This window comes from Telopea speciosissima, chromosome 2, assembly GCF_018873765.1.
Source record: "Telopea speciosissima isolate NSW1024214 ecotype Mountain lineage chromosome 2, Tspe_v1, whole genome shotgun sequence".
Taxonomy (NCBI): Eukaryota; Viridiplantae; Streptophyta; class Magnoliopsida; order Proteales; family Proteaceae; genus Telopea; species Telopea speciosissima.
This window is the reverse complement of record NC_057917.1, coordinates 67,187,546-67,208,359: the sequence shown is the minus strand read 5'-3', so window position 1 is coordinate 67,208,359 and position 20,814 is coordinate 67,187,546. Positions and strand designations below refer to the sequence as shown.

The 20,814-nt window shown below is 38.4% G+C and overlaps 2 protein-coding genes across 2 annotated transcripts; both read right to left on the bottom strand.

The window, feature by feature from the left end:
• Positions 1-5,020: 5,020 nt before the first annotated feature.
• On the bottom strand, positions 5,021-10,255 carry LOC122649564 (leucine--tRNA ligase, cytoplasmic). The gene is made up of 3 exons (XM_043842762.1): positions 10,102-10,255; positions 5,657-8,947; positions 5,021-5,271 (listed from the first exon to the last, which is right to left on the bottom strand). The coding sequence occupies exons 2-3, from the start codon at positions 8,935-8,937 to the stop codon at positions 5,268-5,270; spliced, it is 3,285 nt and encodes a 1,094-aa protein (XP_043698697.1). The 5' UTR covers positions 8,938-8,947; positions 10,102-10,255; the 3' UTR covers positions 5,021-5,267.
• Positions 10,256-11,950: 1,695 nt separating this feature from the next.
• Positions 11,951-20,608, bottom strand: LOC122651023 (loricrin-like). Its single transcript, XM_043844366.1, has 4 exons — positions 20,125-20,608; positions 16,675-16,902; positions 12,828-13,070; positions 11,951-12,036 (listed from the first exon to the last, which is right to left on the bottom strand). The coding sequence occupies exons 1-4, from the start codon at positions 20,606-20,608 to the stop codon at positions 11,951-11,953; spliced, it is 1,041 nt and encodes a 346-aa protein (XP_043700301.1).
• Positions 20,609-20,814: the final 206 nt, after the last annotated feature.

Below are 20,814 nucleotides of genomic sequence, written 5' to 3'. Positions count from 1 at the left end.
AAAATTCCGCCTATAAAGTCAAGGTGAATCCTCCCCCTCAAATCAATTAAATGGATAACGAGATTGTAGATAAACTAGTTGGAATCACACTTTATCGTACCGTAGAGAATATTATACATGTGATGTTTCACTTGACGAAACTTGTATATAAAGACCTTGTTATTTGATAGTTTCCAAGCAATCCTTAATTTTAAATCTTTGTAAAAACCAGAAGACATTAAAGTTTTATAGACTCTTTATGTTGTTAGGAATTTAAACTGGAGTGTGTCCATGCTCTTAGGCCATGTGTAGACAATACTACCCGTCCCAAATATTGTGGAACCAAAATTATCTTAGACAATATAAAACCATTCCGGCCATATAAAGAATGATGAGACTCAATGGCTATACCAAAAAAGGCCATTCCCACTATAATCAGTGACAAAGCATAGAGGCATTTTTTTTATAGTAAATTAAATCATAATTTGTATTCAATAAATGTACTTACATGTTTGTTGGTTTCCTCCAATCTCTTACAACTGTTCAATCCATACCCATACAACTCTATACGAAAAAACCATCCATACAACTCTATGATATCTCAATTAATTTATTGATATTTGTACTATAAATTTCATGTGGATAGAATGAAGGTTGAATTTCATGTAGATAGAATGAATATTGATTAGTTATATGCATATATTTTTTGTGACGATGTAGAAAAGAGACTCGCTTCTTCATCTAATTTTTTTTAGCTATACATAATGTGGGGAAAGTTTTCTTCCACCTGTGTTGGAGGGTTCACTCACCATCATAGGCTTAACTACTCCCCCTACAATACAAGATCGAAAATGCCCCTTGGATCTCATCCGAGCACCCTTGAGCCGCATAGTAAAGGAAAGTTCTATCGTCGTGAGAAACTTGGTCCTACAGAATCTTGTGGCTAAGGTGTCAAAATGGAGTTGAAACCGAATATCGGAACTGAAACCGATCGTTTACGATCAGACCGAACCACGCTGTAGAAAAATGATCTGGTTTTGGTTTCATAGGTTCTCTTTCCAGTTCAATTTTGATTTGTACTGCAAAATCGATGGTTCTAAATCGAATGAGAACCAAAAAACCGAATAGAATCGGTACCTCTCACTCGACTATTAATCCACGCATCAATTGAGTTAAGTAATAAAATAATGTTTAATTTAATATGCAACAATGGTTGCGTCATACTTGAAACATAAAATAAGTAAAATGTCTTGGGACTTACTATATAATATATGTTCACATACAAATTGAAAATGGTGGGTTATGTTAAAATGGATTAACAAAATCCTACCTACTAAATGCTAATGGAAGAAATGGTTTGTTTACATTTGAGAATGGAGAAGAAAAAAAAAGAGAAAAGGACAGATGAAGATGGAATTTTTTTTTTTTTCTTTTTTATCACATAAGCATTGGGAAACAGGATGAGTGGGAAAGACTGAGATAGAATGATAAAACACGAGTATATATAGGATTTGTAAATTTGAGATTGTCTTTGGTACCGTTTCCCAAAAACGGCACTACAAATCGCATGTAACCCAGTTGTGAATTGGATAAAAAAAACCGAATAGAAACCAGTAAACCGGGATCGAATGCAAAATGATTCTGTTTTCGATTGATACCTATTTGGTTCGATTATGACTTCCTCTTGTCAAAATGTAAACCGCACCATAATTGGACCAAATAATCAAAACCGGATCAATTGACCGGTGTCTCATCATTTTCTTTTAATTTTTCCCAACCGAAGGAAAGTGGGTAAAAGGAGGGGGAGAAGGGAGGGTAAGGGTTTTAGGTATCGAGATCAGTTCGGTCGTATTGTTATCGTCATGGCCGATTCCAATACCATATCAATGGGTATTGAAATAGGGGAGGGTAAAATAGTAAATAGCATGTATCAGTATTTTGAGAGGCAAAAGTGTTCAATATCGTTATCGGCGACAATCAATACTAGTCCCAATACCTTGCACTAAAACCCTTGGGGTGGGGCAAAAGTGTTCAATGTGTTGCAGGGTAGAGCAGCTACTGAGAGGATCAATGAAGAGCAGCAGTTGCCATCTAAACTCTAAATCGCTCCATTGCAGCTGAGACTGTTTGAAGTGTAACCATTGAGAACGAGAGTGCATATCAAAAGACATTCCTGTCAGAATGCGTTTTCGACTTAGAATGCATATCAAACATAGCCTATATCTCCACACGGGAAAATAAAATTAGATTAATACCTTGTAAATGGATGGATGATCATTTAGAGATCAAATCCAAAAAAACATTAAGTTCTAATTGAGTTTCCTTATCAGACCAATGGTTTCCTCCATCGTCCAAATTTGTGGGCAGTTAAGGATCAAGGTCCCCTACTAAAATCTCAAGTTTAATTATGGACTATTGGATTTGACCACGTGGAAAAATAAGGCTTTAAATTTCCAATAGAAAGTGAAGCTTTTATGGAAATAGTTAAACAAATGAATGGCTCAATTAAGAACGGAAAATGCCAATACGAAGAGGTGTAAGGAAATAGGAAAACTGGGTTTATGAGAATGACCCATAATTGAGGGATAATTTTGGTATTTAAAAAATCAAAGGCTGAAGGGTAGTTTAAAGTTTGCTTTAATGGTAGTCATAAAAGACAAGTTTTCCACTTTTTTTAATTGGTGAAATTGGAAAATTATAGAATACATACATTTAGCCTCTAAAGCCACAGCCACAACTCATTCTGTTCTTTGCTTCAGTACTAAACGTACTATCTTGTCTTATGATATTTATATGCACAAATTTCTTGAGAAGAGGCTAAGGCCAAAGAGTATGTGTTGGAGTTGGAAGAGACTCGACAATCCATTGATTGGAACACCACACTTCTTTCACCTTCAACCCTAGACTGGACGCATACTCGAGACCTGTATGGATACTAACTAATTCTGATTCCATATGACGAGACGAATTAAAATTCCCTACAACAAACAAAGCAAACTTGGCATCTAGCTAAAATATATAAGACCATCCTGTTGAATTCACTCCTGGTATCTGATGTCCTACACAGATTAAAACAAAATAATTGAATTTCGACAAATGAAAAAAAGTATATAATATTAACTCCTCCTCATTATGAGAAAAAACATCATTGACGAAAATGAAAGAGGGATAAGTCTAAATCAACTATCTATTTTTCAATACTCTTCATTACCCAAATTGGATCCACTTTAAAAAAATTTCTCACAGTACTAGGAAGAGCATTTTGGTTTTCCACACCCACCACATTGATTACTTGCAAAGACTTCTCCATGAAGCTTCCATCAGGTGGCAGTGTCTATGAAACTTACAGAGGAAAGTGAATTGGCGTCCCACCTAGTTAATGAGCTTTAAGGCTCAAGACCAAATTTCAAAATTTAAATTTCCTCGAGATATCAGACTCCGGGAGTAGATTTAACAGGATGGTCGAATATTTTTTGCTAGTGGTAGGTTTATTTTGTTTGCTGCAGGCTATATGAAATCTTCCACCTATATGGAAATTGAATTGTTTAGCATTAAAACCGGGCTTGACCATGCTTCCAGTATGGGGTGGAAGATTAAAGAAGTATGGTGTTCTAATCAACAGACCACCGATATTCTTCCATCTCCAACTTTCTCTCCTTGGCATCTTCTTAAGGACCTTTTATATATACAAAACCTAGCTCAGAATATCTCTTTTGATTAAAAAGGAGATAACTTTTGTATGTCAATAGCTCTAAACTTAGCTAGAAATGCTCACGCTAAGAACACTGTCATATTTCGTTTATATAATCCCACTTTGTTTTTTACCATTTAAAAAGATAAAAAAGCAACCCCTTCTCAAGCCTAACAGGAAGGGGCTGGTAAAGAAACGATCCTAAAACTTCATCCTGCTAGGGTATCCTCATTAGCACCTTGACCTCAACTCAAACTACAGTGATTATGAGAGGCCAAAACTTTGGTTTTCCAGATGAGACTCAAATCTCTATAAATGCAATTACTCACTCATCATCCAAGTGACACACACATACTTGTAGACACGGAATATTCAACTTGATGGCCATCTCAGCCAATAAATCAGTGGTTAATCCCACCCATGAGAAATAGCATGTCCCAGACTCCCAGTGAACCAGAGAAAAGAAAGGGAATATCCCCATCTGGGTAGATGAAGGTGCAACCAAGCTAATAATGATATCCAAGAGCAGCTCCCAGACAAAAGGGAGGCTCGGAGACTCTATCCTTTCTCTATTCCCAGGTAGTCCACGAGGTGACCTACAAAGAATAATGCCTTCCCTGATACAAAACGACACAAAATGTTGGAAAGTAAAGAAGCTCAAAACATTGGGAAACCAATGCAATTCCAGAGAGAGTAATGATACAGGACCATTGCTTCGCTGCATACATACATGATATGATTGAAGGCAGGACGATAGTCATTGCTCAAGCACATTGGCCATACCTACGAGGAAGACCAAGCATCAAAAGTATTTTCATTTGCAATGCTAAATTCCCCAAACTAACACATTCAATTTAGGAGGTGCCTCAACTTTCAAAACATTGAGGACCATTTCAATAATCATTAATCACCAGTCTATAATTATGTTTGGAAGTCAAGAAAAGAAAAAAAAAACATAAAAAGATAAAAATCATGATGACACAATGATTGATTAATGTGTCTTATCTCTCTCCACAAATTCAAAACCTTTTGAATTTTTTCTTTTCTTTTCTTTCATTTTCTTGGCTTCCATACATAGCGCAAGACATCTCCTAGTTTTTGGGCTACCTTGAGTTCAAGACCAGCCCACAAGATGTGGGTCTTTAAAATGAGAAACATAGATTCAGTCGCTCACTAGCAGTCAATAAAACAGAGAATTTTCTTAGGCTATACTAGCGTCAAGTTTGGTATGTGGAGTGCAGATCCTAATTTTGTGAATGTACAGACCAGTTCTCTCATTGGTAATCAGTATTCAAGTTCAGCAGTCCAGGATCTATCAACATATAAGATGTGTCTTTATTTGTTTAAAAAAAAAAAAAAAAAAAACTAGAGAGTAATTTGACTTGATGAAGACTAAGGGTATTAGTTGTTATTTCACACAATAAAACATCCAGCAAGGAACATTTTAGCTGTTATGGTCAGATTGAAATAATCCCTTACAACCACTTGAATCGTCATAAAAGGGTTAAAATTCTACATTAGATGCTCTCAATTGGTGGGACATTTCGCATATAATAGATTCATGGCAGTTGCTCCTGCAGTGGGTACACTTTGTCCATTACCTGCAGCCCACACTCGCAGACGTGAAGATAATAAATTGGAGGTCCCTACACCTAATGGACACTGGACAGGACCCAAGCCACCATCAAAACTCACAAAGTACTATTAATGATGGCAAAGAATTTTAAAAGAGCAGATCTGAGGCATGGATCATGTAAATATATATGCCAAAACAGAAATGAGCTTCTTCCAAGAAGCATGCAATTTAGTTTCAGTAAAAGAAAGTGCATTATAAAGAAGGCAATAACACAAAATAAAAATAAAATTTTTTTTTGAGACAACTCAACTTCACTAACAAGACTTGCAATGGAAAAAAAAATAAAACACAAAAAGACTACCAATGACCAGCTTTGACTTGCCAAATGCCCGAAAAAAGGAGATCCTCACCTGTTCAAGAAGATTGCAGTTGGATTCCCCGGGGACGGTGGATTCTGATTAAGCAAAGAAACATAGGCACCAGCTCTACTAACATCATTAGGGTTTGATGCAGAGAAAACTTCAACCTCATTGAGGCCCAGTTGCCTCTTGATCAAGTCAATGTTTTCCTGGAGGACTTCAATTTCACCAAATGGGAGATTTAGATCCAAGGCCTGAACCCCTACAGAGGCCACCTCATCCTTCTTGAACCTCAGGAAAGGCATACACAGCTTCTGAATCTGTTTAAAATCTGATGCCTGTCCAATGGAGGAGTTCCGTAATGCATCCACTATCTCTTGGTCAGGTGCAAAAGCACGGTGCTCAGCGTCATACATCCTCTGCAGTATCCTTAAGCATACCTCTTTCCAACCTTCATACTGCTCATTCACATATATCAGGCCTACTGTGGGCTTGCTTTCTTCAGTAGGAACTGTAGCCGGAGCTCCCTTTTTGTTTGGTTTCTTTACACCCGATATTTGCTTCTGGAGCAGCTTTCTCATTGTAACAATTGAGTCCTGCAGATATTTATTGGCTCTCTTGAGGGTGAGATCTGGTGAATCTGCTGTGGGCCATCCCGCTTTTACAACAAAACCATCCCTCTTCAAAAGGAATTTCCAAACATGTTCTGCATAGTGTGGACAGATAGGAACAAGGAGCCGTGTCTGAACATCCATGAATAGGAACAACAAGTCACGATTCATTCCCCCAGTACCACATGAGAATCTATACTCATCCCTGGCAGACTGAAGATCATAAAATCCTGTTTTTAGAGCTTCTCGAAACATGTATTCATTATAATGTTGCTCGGTCATTTGGACAGCAATCTTGATCTCATTGTCGAACACACGATCAGCGTAAGTAGAAGGAGGACCTGTTCTCAGCGAAGACTCAGCAGCCAGAACTTCTTCCATCCATGAGATCTCTTTTGTGAGCCGCAAAATTGCAGCATTAGCTGTCTCAAAGACAAAGTTTGCATCATCCATTCCGTCCCCAGCATCAGCCAGTGAAAACCGTGTCGCATCAGCAGAAAAATCCTCAATAGACTGGCGTAGTGTCTTGAAATTCCCAGTGGACTTGGACATCTTTTCAGAGTTGAGCATGATGTGCCCATTGCATCTGAAACCACGTGGCCAATGGTGTTTGGGCAGAAGTGCTGTGTGATTATAGATGCAGAACGTGAGATGATTCTGTATAAGATCCTTTCCAGATACTCGCAGATCAAATGGGTACCAGTATTCAAACTCTTGTTTCATCTTCTTAAGAAGAGAATGAGGGATATCTGATGCTTCCGGGAATGGTCCACCCCAGAACACAAAATCCCAGACCTCATCTGTCATCTGCTCAGGCTTTATAGGCTTTACTACGGAAGTAGTACATCCATACATATCCCCATTCTGTAAAAGATGCGCAATAGTGTAATATGCCATGTAAAGTGTAGAATCAGATAAGGACTCAACAAGAAACTGCTCATCCCAGGGAATACGAGTTCCTAGCCCAAAAGACCGGGAACATGCCCACTTATTCAGCCAGCTCAAGGTGTGGAGAAAAACATTCCGTGTCTCATCAGAGAACAGCTTCATGTTGGATAAGCACTCCTCGGCAATTTTCTTCCATTCGGGTTCCCCGTATGTAATGTACCACTGATCTGTCAAAGCCACAACACACTCATCGCCTGATCTTGACATGACTTTTTTCTCCGGTTCACTGTACTCGACTGCCTGGCCAACCTCTAGAAGTTTGCTTCTGAGCAATGGCTTTGCCTCCTGCACTTTCATACCTTTGTATTCTCCCACCAGCATTGTTCCATCAGTGAATCCTTTCAAGTAAGTTAACCTCTTAGCTTCTGCAAGCTTGTCCTTTTCATTTTGGCTCTTTATCTTTAGATCGATGCACACCTTCTCAGCAGATATATCCCCAAATTCTGGTATGTTGATTATAGGTATGACCTCAAAGGGCAAGACCCACTCATCCTTCACTCCAAACTTGGCCCTTAGAGCTGGTTTTAATTTCAAATCATGTAAAGCCATGTAATCATCGGGGGAGTCACTGGGGACACTGGTCACTATCCCTGTACCCTTGTCCGTTAGGATCGTGAGCATGGGGAGAGAGAATATGGTCTCATTGAATGATAGAGGAGACTTTAGGGGCAAACCTATGAGATCATATCCAGTCAGCTCAACCAAGCAAGTTGGTTTCTGAGGAAACCTCGACTTCTCCTGATAAGCAAGGTTAAGGGCTGCCCTGGCAGTCAAGATAAAAACATCAGTCTCGTCAATTTCAAAGGCTCCATACTTCCCATCAGGCAAAACCCATGCGTTTGTCTGCCCATACATTGTCTCAGGTCTCAGTGTCGCAGCAGCCAAGAATACTCTTCTCCCATCCAAAGAACTCAACTTGGGGGGGAAAGGTGGGAGCACTTCCATCTTGATCAACGTGTAGTCTTGAGGCTGGACCCCTTCGCCTGATGCCCTGTCATGATCTGCACATGGTTGACCATCTAATGGTGAGTAGATTGTGTATCTCTTATCCTTGACTATCTTTCCCATCTTCCACAACTTCCTCATCTGCCACTTAACAAAAGAATCATAAAATTGGTTCATATCTGTTGTAATGAAAGAACGTCTCCAATCACAACCCAGTCCAAAAGCCTTAAGATCCTCCTTGGCCAAAGGTGGGAAATATGTTAACCAGTGATATGGGTCCTGGAACTTCGGAATCTCATCACTAGAGAGGCCAACACTCTCCATGATTTGCCACTGAAACATCTGTCCACCTGATTTTGAAGCTGCCTTGGACTTCTTGCTCTTGAACTTATCAGGTAAGGTCTGTCCCCCTCCATTTGCCTCCTCTGGTTCCATTTCAGTGCTAATACTGAGATCTTCTATAGTAGGAAAAACAGGAGGATTTCCATACTCTCTCATCTCCAGGGCAAGTTTATCAGCTGATGCCTTAATGGGCATCCCCGTGCAGTGAAAAGCAAATGGCAGAAGCACATTGGCACCTCTTAATCTATGATAAGCCGCAGCAAATTCAAGCTTCGACAATGAGAAAGCATGACCAAGATGCAGAAAACCATTCATATAAGGATATGGGAAGTTCCCAAAAAATTTCTCCCCAGGTTCAGGATGTCTTTCAGATGATTCAGCCTTGAAAACATCATTTTCCTCCCACAGCTTTTGAATATCCTTCTCTATCTCCAGTAGCTTGTCTCTTCTGGCAAAGCTTTTCCCAGCCTCGGTGCTGGATGCCATCTGACAGAAACTACATAGAAAAGGTAATAAAACTAAGCACTTGAGAAATTACAATTCCTGGACGGCTAATATGCCACATGATGGTAAACTGCAAATGAATATCTAGAAATCACATGGAAAATCAAGAGGACGTTTTTACATTTGAAACAATGAAATGATAGAATAAAAAACAGTAAAGAAAAAAAAGTACAAACTAATTTGTTAATCAAAAACTTCAACAGCAAGTAAAAGTTTACCAGAACCAAGAAACAGCAGAAAATGAAGAAACATTAAGTGTTCAAATTAACAATGACATAAGGTAATAAGACAAGAATGCAAATCAAGGAGGATCTGATTAAGTTGCTTCGATTTTAGACGTATACCCATAAAAAATTTAAATCTAGTAACCATCACCACTAAATAGATTAAGACAAGAAAATACCAGTTTTGCATATTCATTCAGCTTTAAGAAAAATCAAGAGAAACCCAAACCTTGAGGTAAAGATTAAATCCAAAAAACAGGGGCTGGAGCCAGAAAACAATGATTTTCCTCACCAAATTGAAGCTCAACAGGAAGACGCCTAAGAGTAACCAGCAATCAAGGATTAAAAACGATCAGGGAAAAGTGTTCATTTTCATCAATTTAAGGAATTGAAATCTAATTCAAATGAATAGAGATGAATTCCAGAAACGAAATTAAACCGGTTGTAAGTAGAAACCAAAACAAATCGAAAAACCCAAGATCCAAAAACACATAAGGCTCCTACAGTCAACAACTCCTACTCAGTCTTCAAGAAAATTCAACAATAAAACAAATATAAAGAAACAAAAATTAAATCCTAACAAAAGACTGGTTTATTTTGTCCAGATAAAACTTTATGTTCATCTGAATATCCCGTCAGAAAAGCAAAAACTACGATAAAATAGAACCCATTATTAAAATATTTATGAACTAATAACGAAAGAAGAATACACAGAACCATAAAAACTGTCGTTCCCTAACCTTCCACCGGGACGTTATCAGCCTCAAATCCAGAACCCCAGAAGAACCAAACAGATCAAAACCCCAACATTATCACAAAAGTATAAAGAAACTGAGCAGAAACGAAAAACAATGTAGCATAAAAGTTTTATTCCAACCAGAATTCAACGACAAACCATCCAAAGAGATGAGATTGAAGTTACCTGCGATTAACTACTAGTCTTTGGAGAACATCCGACGGAAATCTAGCGAGTAGACGTGGCCTGAAGATTTCAGAAGCCAGTGAGGAATTTGGTTTTTAAGCAGTTACGGCTGCTTAGAGACAACGCAGATGCGAAAATGGAATAATGATAGGGAATAAGGGTTAAGGGGCCTGTAGCCTGTAGGGCTGTAGGTAGGGATGAAGCAAACAAAAACAAAAAAAAAGTAGAAGAGAGAAATTTCGGGGATGGATTCGGGTAGGGAATCGGGTGGTCACCGAATAAAATATGTTGAAAGTTGGGAAAAATTATATCACCCCTTATGTTATATTTAATCAAATTTTCTTATTCAAAGTGTATTTTTTATTTTGGGAAATAGTTTTCTATCCGGGAATGTGGCCTACGCCAATACTTCCATGTGTCTATCTCTTTCCTCTTCAAAATAAGGGGGCAGAGGTGTCTTTTCAAATGGGGAGGAGAGAGATAGACTCATGAGAGTGCTGACATAAGGCACACTTCCGAACAGAGAACTTTCTCCCTTTGTTTTTTTAGATTTCCTCATAAAAGTAAACATTTATCTCTCTTTCCCTCTGATAATTCTAAATCCCTAAATTACCCTTATTCCCCTAGTCTCCTCTCCCACTACCTTTCGATAGTATCTCGTTCCCCACCGCCCAACCCTCCACCATGCCCCCCACTCCCACTTCCTCCACCAGCCTCTCTTCTACCCTCCCATGAAGATATCTGGCAAATGAGTTTCTTAAAATGACTATTTATCGCCATGTGCATCTTTGTCGTTAGATTTTTACAAGAGGATTTGCAAAACCTTTGTTTTTTTATGTGTGGCTAGCATTTTGAGGTGGAAGAAGTTTCAAACATTTCACAACTTAAAGGATATATATATATATATATGGGAAAAGAACTCTCCGTGAGTGTGGCCTACTTCAGCACTCCCATGAGTCTATCTCTCTCTTTCCCATAAGAAAATTTCTCTTCCCCATAAGAAAATATAGTTCTATCCCCTTGTTTTAAGGAAGAGAGAGATAGACACATGGGAGTGTTGACGTAGGCTACACTCCGAGCTTAAAGTTATGAGACTTATCTCTTTCTTCTACTATTGAGCAAAGTGAGATGATGTTGCCAAGAGGATCCGCGTAAGAAAGTGGTGTTGATGTTGATATAAACGAATAAATTGGTTAAGTCATATCTAAGTAGACACTTTTCCTTTAGGACTGAAATACCCCCTATAATAGTGCAATCGGAAATTCTCGCATTTTTTTTTTTTGGTAACTAAATTCTTACATTTTACCTCCAAAATAAATCAACTATAGAATCTCAATCTCGATGCACACAGACTATGATAATTAAGTAGAGTAAGATTAGACTCACTAAATGGAATTTAGAAAAAAGGTTTTAATGCTATTGGGAGAGTAAGGTTAGGCTCACTCTTTATTGGGGCATTTAATGGGTTGATGTCTAAAAAGAAAGTGCTGACGGAGCTTAAGGTTGAGGATGGATAGGGTAGATAGCCTCGGATTAAAATCGCAGTTTGGGAATCTTGCGGTGCTTTGCAGTTTGGGTTTGAGAGCTCGACATATAGAAGATGCTTCATCCAACAATGCGAGCTTGATTGACCCAGTTTTTTTTTTTTTTCTCGAGATCGGCACTGTTGGATGTTGCATCTTCCACACGTCGAGCTCTCATGCCCAAACTGCAAGGCACCACAAGATGCCTGCACTGCCCATGCAAAAGATTTTCTCCAGATGGCCTCACCAAGGAGGAATAAATTGACTCCTTCGAACGGACATTACTGGAATCAAAATTTGATGAGTCCATCGAGTGAGATGATTACTCATCTAGGAGGAAGAGAGAGACGGCTAATGTAACGAGTGGCCAACTGTAGAAGATAATCCAAAAATTGACAATCTGGAAGGGCACCTTCAAGAAGTGAAGTTGCATGTAACTAATGAAATGAAACCATTAATTTGCAGTGTAATGACAAATGAGAAGAGTCAGGGCAGAGATGATGATGAATCACTACGAGGAGTTAAGGCGGGAGGGGGTTGGATTGGAGTTTTGTAACTTTAAACAAACATTGCCTGGTTGAAGGCATGCCCGAGGTTTCGTCACTTGATCAAATCCTCACAAGTGCCCTTTTCTAAAAACTACATATTAACAAAAGTTTTAAAATTACCTTTCTAAATAGTAAATCATGTCTTTAGAAAGGATTTTTAATTACCGATTCTAAAACCCTAATAAAACCACCTCTAATTAATACACAATTCTCTTGTAGAATCATCTCTATATACATGAGACAATTGAAGGGAGAGGGTTCTCTGAACAAGTGACATTCGAGAACGCATCAATGAAGTGCGAGGGAACGATTTCATACATAAAAAGATAAAGAAAGATTAGTAAGGTATTACGATTTCATACCTTAGTTAAGTTGTTAAGGTTATCATTAGGATGTGAGTGAGTTCCAAACCCACCATGTACCTGTGTTACATATTTCCTAATACAGCAAAGAAAAAGAAAGAATAGTTTTCTTTTACAGCCCAAGTTTTATTCAAAATCAAATTGTATTTGTAGAGTTGTGTGAAGGAAATTAACTCCCATATACAAAATATATACAGCACATTTTAATTTCAAATCGGAGGTTAATTTCAGCTAACCACCACAGCCACCACCACCACCACATCCGCCACCGCCACCGCCACAGCCACCACCACCGCATCCGCCTCCGCCTCCGCCACCGCCACACCCACCACAGCCACCATCACTAGGGTTGACAGAAACAGCAGCGCCAGCACCCACCATAAGAATCATGTCACCATCTTTAGTGCCCTTACTGCTAATTCCTCGACTTTGTTGAACATTGCCATAAACAGGAAGAGAAGAACTTGGCTTATAGCTTTGGTTAGTCTTTTCTTTCTTTGGGCTTCTCTTGCAAAGACAGATCAACAGATAAATCCCTAAAACAGATACAATTGTAGCACCGCAAGCAATAAGAGCAATAGCATAAACCTTCATTGTCTCTCTCTCTCTCTCTTTCTTTCTTTCTTTCTTTCTCTCTTTCTCTTTCTCTCTTTCTTTCTCTCGCTCTTGTTTGTGTTCATATGTTCTATGGATCACATCTAATTGTCAATTTATAGGCCTAAGTTTAAGTGAAAATTAATTTCCAACTTTAAGACCAACTTCCACGCAATTTCGTATGGTAATCAGCGAAGCTTATGTGAAAAATCAATAATAAGAAGATTTTGGAGTCTTTGGGTTCAAGAAAAGCTTGTCCTATATTTAGTAGGAAATCAATCTTCCAATATTTATAAATGTCAAGTTTTAGTAGGATTTGACATTGTAAATACGTGGAACTTGACATATGAAACATTAATTCTCAGTTCTGAACTCAAAGACTCCTTAAAAAAAAAACCACTTTATGAAGCACTTTAATTACATTACCCAAAAAAAAAAAAAACACTTTAATTAAAGGGTTAAATACGCATGCCCCCTAAAATGCACCCAATATTCCTCATGCTCCTTAAGGTTCTGACAAGTTCACACGCACCCCTTGAAAATTTCACGTACCACCTCTACTTTACCCCCCTAAAGTCATTTAAGTCCACACCAGGCATTAAAGGTTAAAAAATGACCAAACTACCCTTTCTTCTATCTTTTCTAAAATTTAAAAAGACCTAATTACCTTGGCCTATTTGCTAAAATTTGAAAAGACCAAAATGTCTTCATCTTCTTTTACAGTGCAATAGGCACTTGTTCACGTAACTTAGTGTTTATGTGTCCTAAGAAAAAAAAATTTTTAATTTTCTAAAATACCCCAACACTTCATCTTCTCTCTCTGCTTTTATTTTTATTTTTTCATTTTATATATTTTTATTATTTTTTTTCTTGAGACCCATAAACAAAAAATAACTTTGATGATTAAAGAAATCTTTTTCAAAATCGAAACTACTGGACATAAATTAAATTTTAAATCTACTTATTTTATAATTAATTTTCTTATATAGTAGATTTTCAAGGAAAGTTTTATGGTCATGTGCACTTACTTGTGCCACATGATAAGATGATGTAGCAACTCTAACAATTTGATATATTAGAGATTGATATAAATATGTCATGTGTCAAATTTCAAATCCAAGTTCAGTTTTATATCCTTGTGCAATGGTATGGCCTCTTATGTATGTTCATGTCTCTTTTCCATGATGTATGTACATTTTTAGGAGTCTCATAATTTTTCAATTCTTTTCTTTGTCTATAGCAATTTCTGTTTTTTTTGGTAACAACTATAGCAAACTCCATTTAAGTTGAAAGATTAACTGAGCACATGAGAACTAAGGGTCTAACCTGCCCACACAATTTTAGTCCATCTATTTCTTAGCTTACTCCTTTTCTTTTGAATCTGTTGTTTTTCTACCTATATATATACTTTCTTTGATCAGCTCTGATTACTTCTACATTTATCACTGATTTTTTTTTTTTTATGGAAGTTATCACTGATTTTGTTTTCTTTCTTGTGGCACAAATGGGTTCACGTATGAACAGAACCGGCTGTGGAAGGTTTATTCAAAGCCCAAGTCTTTGTCACGTCAACACAATACACATCATGGCAGGGTTGGCAACTTCGACAGAGTTTTCTATTTAGGAGTGTGCCCCTGCGTCATTGCAATAAACACAAAATTTTTGCCTTTCATGGGGAGTGGAGGCTGGGTGGGGTCATTTCACCCCAATCATGTGTCTGGGTATAGGATCCATGCTCTCGGCCAGAGTCTTTTTTTCTCGTACGTTTTAGAGCTAGGGGTTTAGGAATCAGTATCGGTTTCAGATATGGGTATGGTCTCGAATCTATATCCATCCGGATCACATTGTATCGATCTGAATCTGACATATTTAAATACCCATAGTTTCTATTTTAAAATGGGGTTTTTTGACCTTTTTACCCTTAGTCCATATCGATCTATTGATACATGATCCCTCTTGGATCAGGATCAAAGGACTGCCGATACTGATACAGATCAGATGATTTTCCGCTGATCTACTACCGATCTCTATTCCTAAAATCATGGACTAGATATAAAATTAAGGCTACGTTTGGTATGCATTTTTGGAATGCATTCTAGCTGAGTTTCGTATTCTCGGATAATAAAAATAGTTGTTTTATCTAGGGGTGTCAACCGGTCGGGCTCGGTCGGGTTCGGTCGGGCCTAGCCAGGCCTCACAGTGCTTAAAGCATGCACCATGACCACCCATTTAAGTCTTCAGGCCAGGCCTGGTCAGGTTAGGTCGGGTTTCGGGCTACAATCGTTCTAGTGTAATCAGCCCCTAACCGGGCCTGTACCGGGCTGTAGGCATGTTTAACTCTAACCGGGCCTTAATCGGGTTCGAAATAGTGTAGCCACAAATTCAATGAATATTAAAAAAAAAAAAATTTGAAATCAAGAACAAGATAAAGAAGGGTCCCAAAGTGAGATGAAATCACAATGCATGTTCAGAGTTTCAAGTTGTGGGCATTCCACATCCACTAGTCAAAAGAGTAAAAGGAAACCATAAATAAAAACAAAAGGCCCACCAACCCAAGCTAGTCCCATAATGTTTAGGGTTTGAAAATACAGTTTAGTTTACCATTGCTGGGATCAACGTTAAAGTCTTTGACTATAATAGTCCCACATCGGAGACATTCAAGAGAGTGGGAGCAAAATTGGGTTTTAAATTGACACAAGGTGAAGTTAAAGTGGTGTGTGCTCTGTCTGCTTTAAATTTCAGGCGTGTGTGTGTGTTTTCAAGTTGAAAAAATTTAAAGGAAAAAAATCTAAAAAAATATCTAGGATCAGGCTATGCCAGGCTCTAATCAAACGGGCTAGATCGGGCTTCTAAATGGTAGGTCCGGTTGGGCGCCCGACGGTCTAAGACCCCACACTGGGACCGCCTGATTATAAACGTGTCGGGCTTAAGCCCACACATTTAATATTCGGGCCAGGCCGCCCGGCCCTGGAATTGACACCACTAGTTTTATTGTTCAAGAATGCAAATTAAATTGACTTATAATGCATTTCAAACACTGCCTAAATCTCCTACATGGCATGTTGAAGAGGACAAAATTTTATGAACAAGTGGATAACTATAACTCCACTACTCGAATTTCAAGTTTTAGACAGAGAAAAAAATAATAATAATAACAAGGGAGGCAGTTTTCTGTACGGGAGTGTGGCCTACGCCAGCACTCCCATGAGTCTATCTCTCTCCTTCCCATATGAAAAGACACCTCTACCACCTTATTTTAAGGAGGAGAGAGATAGACTCATGGGAGTGCTGGCGTAGGCCACACTCCCGGACAGAGATTTTTTCCCTAATAATAAATACATAATCTATCTAAAAATGCAGTATAAAGGTTTTACTGCCCAAGTTTTATTCAAAATCAAACTGTATTTGTAGAGTTATGTGAAGGAAATACAAAATTTAGTAATATCAGCTAGAAACCACCACCACCACCACATCCGCAGCCGCCACCACCACCACAACCTCCACCTCCACCACAGCCACCTCCACCCCCACCTCCATGATGGCCACCTCCACCACCACCGCATCCGCCACAGCCACCACCACTAGGGTTGACTTGTACAGCAGCACCAGCACCCACCATAAGATTCATGTCACCATCTTTAGTGCCCTTACTGCTAATTCCTCGACTTTGTTGAACATTGCCATAAACAGGAAGAGAAGAACTTGGCTTATAGCTTTGGTTGGTCTTTTCTTTCTTAGGACTTCTCTTGCAAAGACAGATAAACAGATAAACCCCTAAAACAGATACAATTGTAGCACCGCAAGCAATAAGAGCGACAGCATTAACCTGCATTGTCTCTCTCTCTCTCTCTCTCTTTCTTTCTTTCTTAAGCTCTTGTAATTTTGTGTTCATATGTTCTATGGAGCTCATCTAATTGTCAATTTATAGGCCTAAGTTTAAGTGAAAATTAATTTCCAACTTTAAGACCAACTTCCACGCAATTTCGTATAGTACTAATCAGCGTAGCTTATGTGAAAAATCAATAATAAGAAGATTTTGAAGGAGTCTTTGGGTTCAAGAAAATCTTGTCCCAAACTTCCAATATTTATATATGTCAAGTTTTAATGGGATTTGACATTGTAAATACGTGTAACTTGACATATGAAACAATTCTCCATTGTTAAAAATACTTAAGCTTCTGAACCCAAAGATTCCTTACCAAAAAAAAAAACACTTTATGAAACACTTTAATTAAATTGGACATTTAAACATCATAGGACTGCCTTATCCATCCAGCACCCCAAGATATGGGAGCAACGCACACGTTTCTAGAAGATTTTTAGTGGTGATGATATTTACCAAGATTAAAAGTATCTTTTTACATTGGTTAAGATAAGGCTGGAGTTGTTGTTGTTGTAAAAAAGTATCTTTTTAGTGATGCTAATAAAAAACACTACTAGATAGTCAAGTCGTAGGTTGTAGTCGATGTAAGGGTGCAAGTTAAATTTCGCCATATCGGTCCGAACCCACCCTACTTGCTCTGAGCTCAAACAGGGCTTGGGTTGAGATAGTTGGCCCTGAGGACGGGCCAAGGCTAGAAATTTATAGTCCTAACTCAGGGTCAGGTCGGGTCGGGCCAGGGTTGAGTCCTCGTGCTGAGCCTGGCCTGGTGATCCAACCCTGTTTTAAGTTATATTATAAAATATATATTCTTTTTTTTTTATAAATTAAAATATATATTCATATACTATATATATTATAAACTTTAAATGTCACACATATTTTGTTATATAATATATTATGTATGAAGATAATAAATTATAATATATTTATTATAGTATTATTTTATATAAATTAATAATTTTATCCCCGACCCAACCGAACTCAGTCTATTCCATGCGTCTCGGCCCAGCCCAACCCGACCCTGTTGCAGCCCTAAGTCCGTGGTGAATATTATATGTTGCTATCGTATCTCTAACCTTTAATGGCAGTGGATTTTTATGATCACTAAAACAGAGCTTTGAATCTTTACCAAAAAAAAAACAGAGCTTTGAATTTTGAAAAGATGTTATTATTATTATTATTATTTTATAGGTCATACTCTATCCTATTATATAAGGGGGGGAAGGAAGGAGTGAATCAAGAGACTTGAATCCAAGACCTCCTGGGAGGATGGGTTTTAAGGCTCCACACTCTACCAAGTTCAAATGCAAGCACTTGTTTACGTTACTTATTGTTTATGGGTCCTAAGAAAAAAAAAAATTCTAAAATACCCAAACACTTCATCTTCTCTCTCTTATTTTTTTTTTTTCGTTTTATACATTTTTATTATTTTTTAAATAATTTTGAGGATTAAGTAAATTTTTTTCAAAATCGAAACTAGTGGACATAAATTAAATTTTAAATCTACTTATTTTGTAATTAATTTTCTTATATAGTAGATTTTCTAGGAAAATTTTATGGTCATGTGCACTTAATTACTGGTGCCACATGATCAGGTGATGTGGCAAATCTAACGATTTGATATATCACAGATTGATACAAATATGCCATGTGTCAAATTTCAAATCCAAATTCAGTTTTATATCATTAATGTGTAATGGTATGGCCTCTTATGTATGTTCATGTCTCTTTTCCATGATGTATGTACATTTTTAGGAGTCTCATAATTTTTCAATTCTTTTCTTTGTTTATGGCAAACTCCATTTGGGTTGGAAGATTAATTGTGAGCCCATGAGACCTAAGGGTCTAAGTGTCTAACCTGCCCACACAATTTTAGCCCTTCTATTTCTTCGCTTACTCCTTTTCAAATCCCAAGTCTTTATTGTAGTACAAATGGGTTCACGTATGAACAAGGTTTATTCAAATCCCAAGTCTTTGTCACGTCAACACAAACACAATACAGATCATGGCAGGGTTGGCAACTTGGCCTCGATGCATTATATACGTTTTGGGGAAGAGTTTTCTGTCTAGGAGAGTGATTCTGCATCACTGCAATAAATATAGAATTTTTGCCTTTCATAGGGGGTGGAGGCCGGGGTGCGGTCATTTCGCCCCAATCATGTGTCTGGGCATAGGATCCATGCTCTTGGCCAGAGTCTTTATTTTTTTCATACGTTTTAGAGCCAGGGTTTTAGGAGTCAGTATCAGTATCAAATATGAGATTGGTCTCGGATCTACATCGATCCAGATTAGCTTGTATCGATCTGGATCTGATAGATTTAATTACCCATAGTTTCTATTTTAAAAATGGGTGTTTTTTTTTTTTACCTTTTTACCCTTAGTCCATATCGATCTATTGATACATGATCACTATTGAATTAGGATGAAAGGGTTGTCAATACTGATACGGATCAGATGATTTTCTGTTGATTTGCTACCGATCTCTATTCCTAAAACCATGGACTAGATATAAATTAAGGCTACGTTTGGTATGCATTTTTTGGAATACATTCTAGCTGATTTTCGTATTGTCGAATGATAAAAATAGTTGTTTTATCATTCAAGAATGCAAATTAAATTGACTTAAATGCATTCTAAGAATGCATTTCAAACACAGCCTAAATCTCCCACATGGCATGTTGAAGAGGACAAAAATTTATGAACAAGTGTGGCCTATGCCAGTAATCCCATGAGTTTATCTCTCTCCTCCCCATGTGAAAAGACATCTCTGCCCACTTGTTTTAATGACGAGAGAGATAGACACATGGGAGTGCTGGCGTAGGCCACATTCCCGTACAAAAAACTGCTTCCCAAAATAATAATAAATACATAATCTATCTAAAATGCAGTATATACGTTTTACTGCCCAAGTTTTATTCAAAATCAAGCTGTATTTGTAGAGTTATGTGAAGGAAATACAAAATTTAATAATATCAGCTAGAAACCACCACCACCACATCCGCCGCCGCCGCCGCCACTGTCACCACCACCACATCCGCCGCTGCCGCCGCCACTGTCACCACCACCACCACAACCTCCATCTCCACCCCCACCCCCACCACTATGATGGCCACCTCCACCACCACCATGATGGCCACCTCCATCCCCACCACCATGATAGCCACCTCCACCACCACCATGGTGGCCACCACCGTCACTAGTCGAACCACCACCATGATGGCCACCTCCACCACCACCATGATGTCCACCACCGACAGCACCTCCACCGTCACTAGTCGAACCACCACCCCCACCTCCAGTGTCCCCAGAGTTTCCGTCACAAGTGATGCTTTCTACAGCAGCAGCAGCAGCAGCAGTGGCTAAAGCAGCGCCAGTACCCACCATAAGAATCATGCCACCATCTTTGATGCTCGTACTGCTAATTCCTCGACTTTGTTGAACATTTCCATAAACAGGAAGAGAAGAACTTGGCCTGTTGCTTTGGTTGGTCTTTTCTTTCTTTGGACTTCTCTTGCACACACAGATCAACAGATACACCCCTAAAACAGATGCAAGTGTAGCACCGCAAGAAATAAGAGCAATAGCATAACCCTTCATTCTCTCTTATTTGTGTTCATATGTTCTATGGAGCTGATCTGATTGTCAATTTATAGCCTAAGTCTAAGTTAAAAAATCAACTTTGAGACCAACCTCAGCTCCGTGCAATTTCGTATAGTCAACAGCGAAGTTTATGTGAAACATCGATCAACAATAATAAGAACATTGTTCATCGTTGATATATTCTTTGGGTTCAAGAAAAGCAG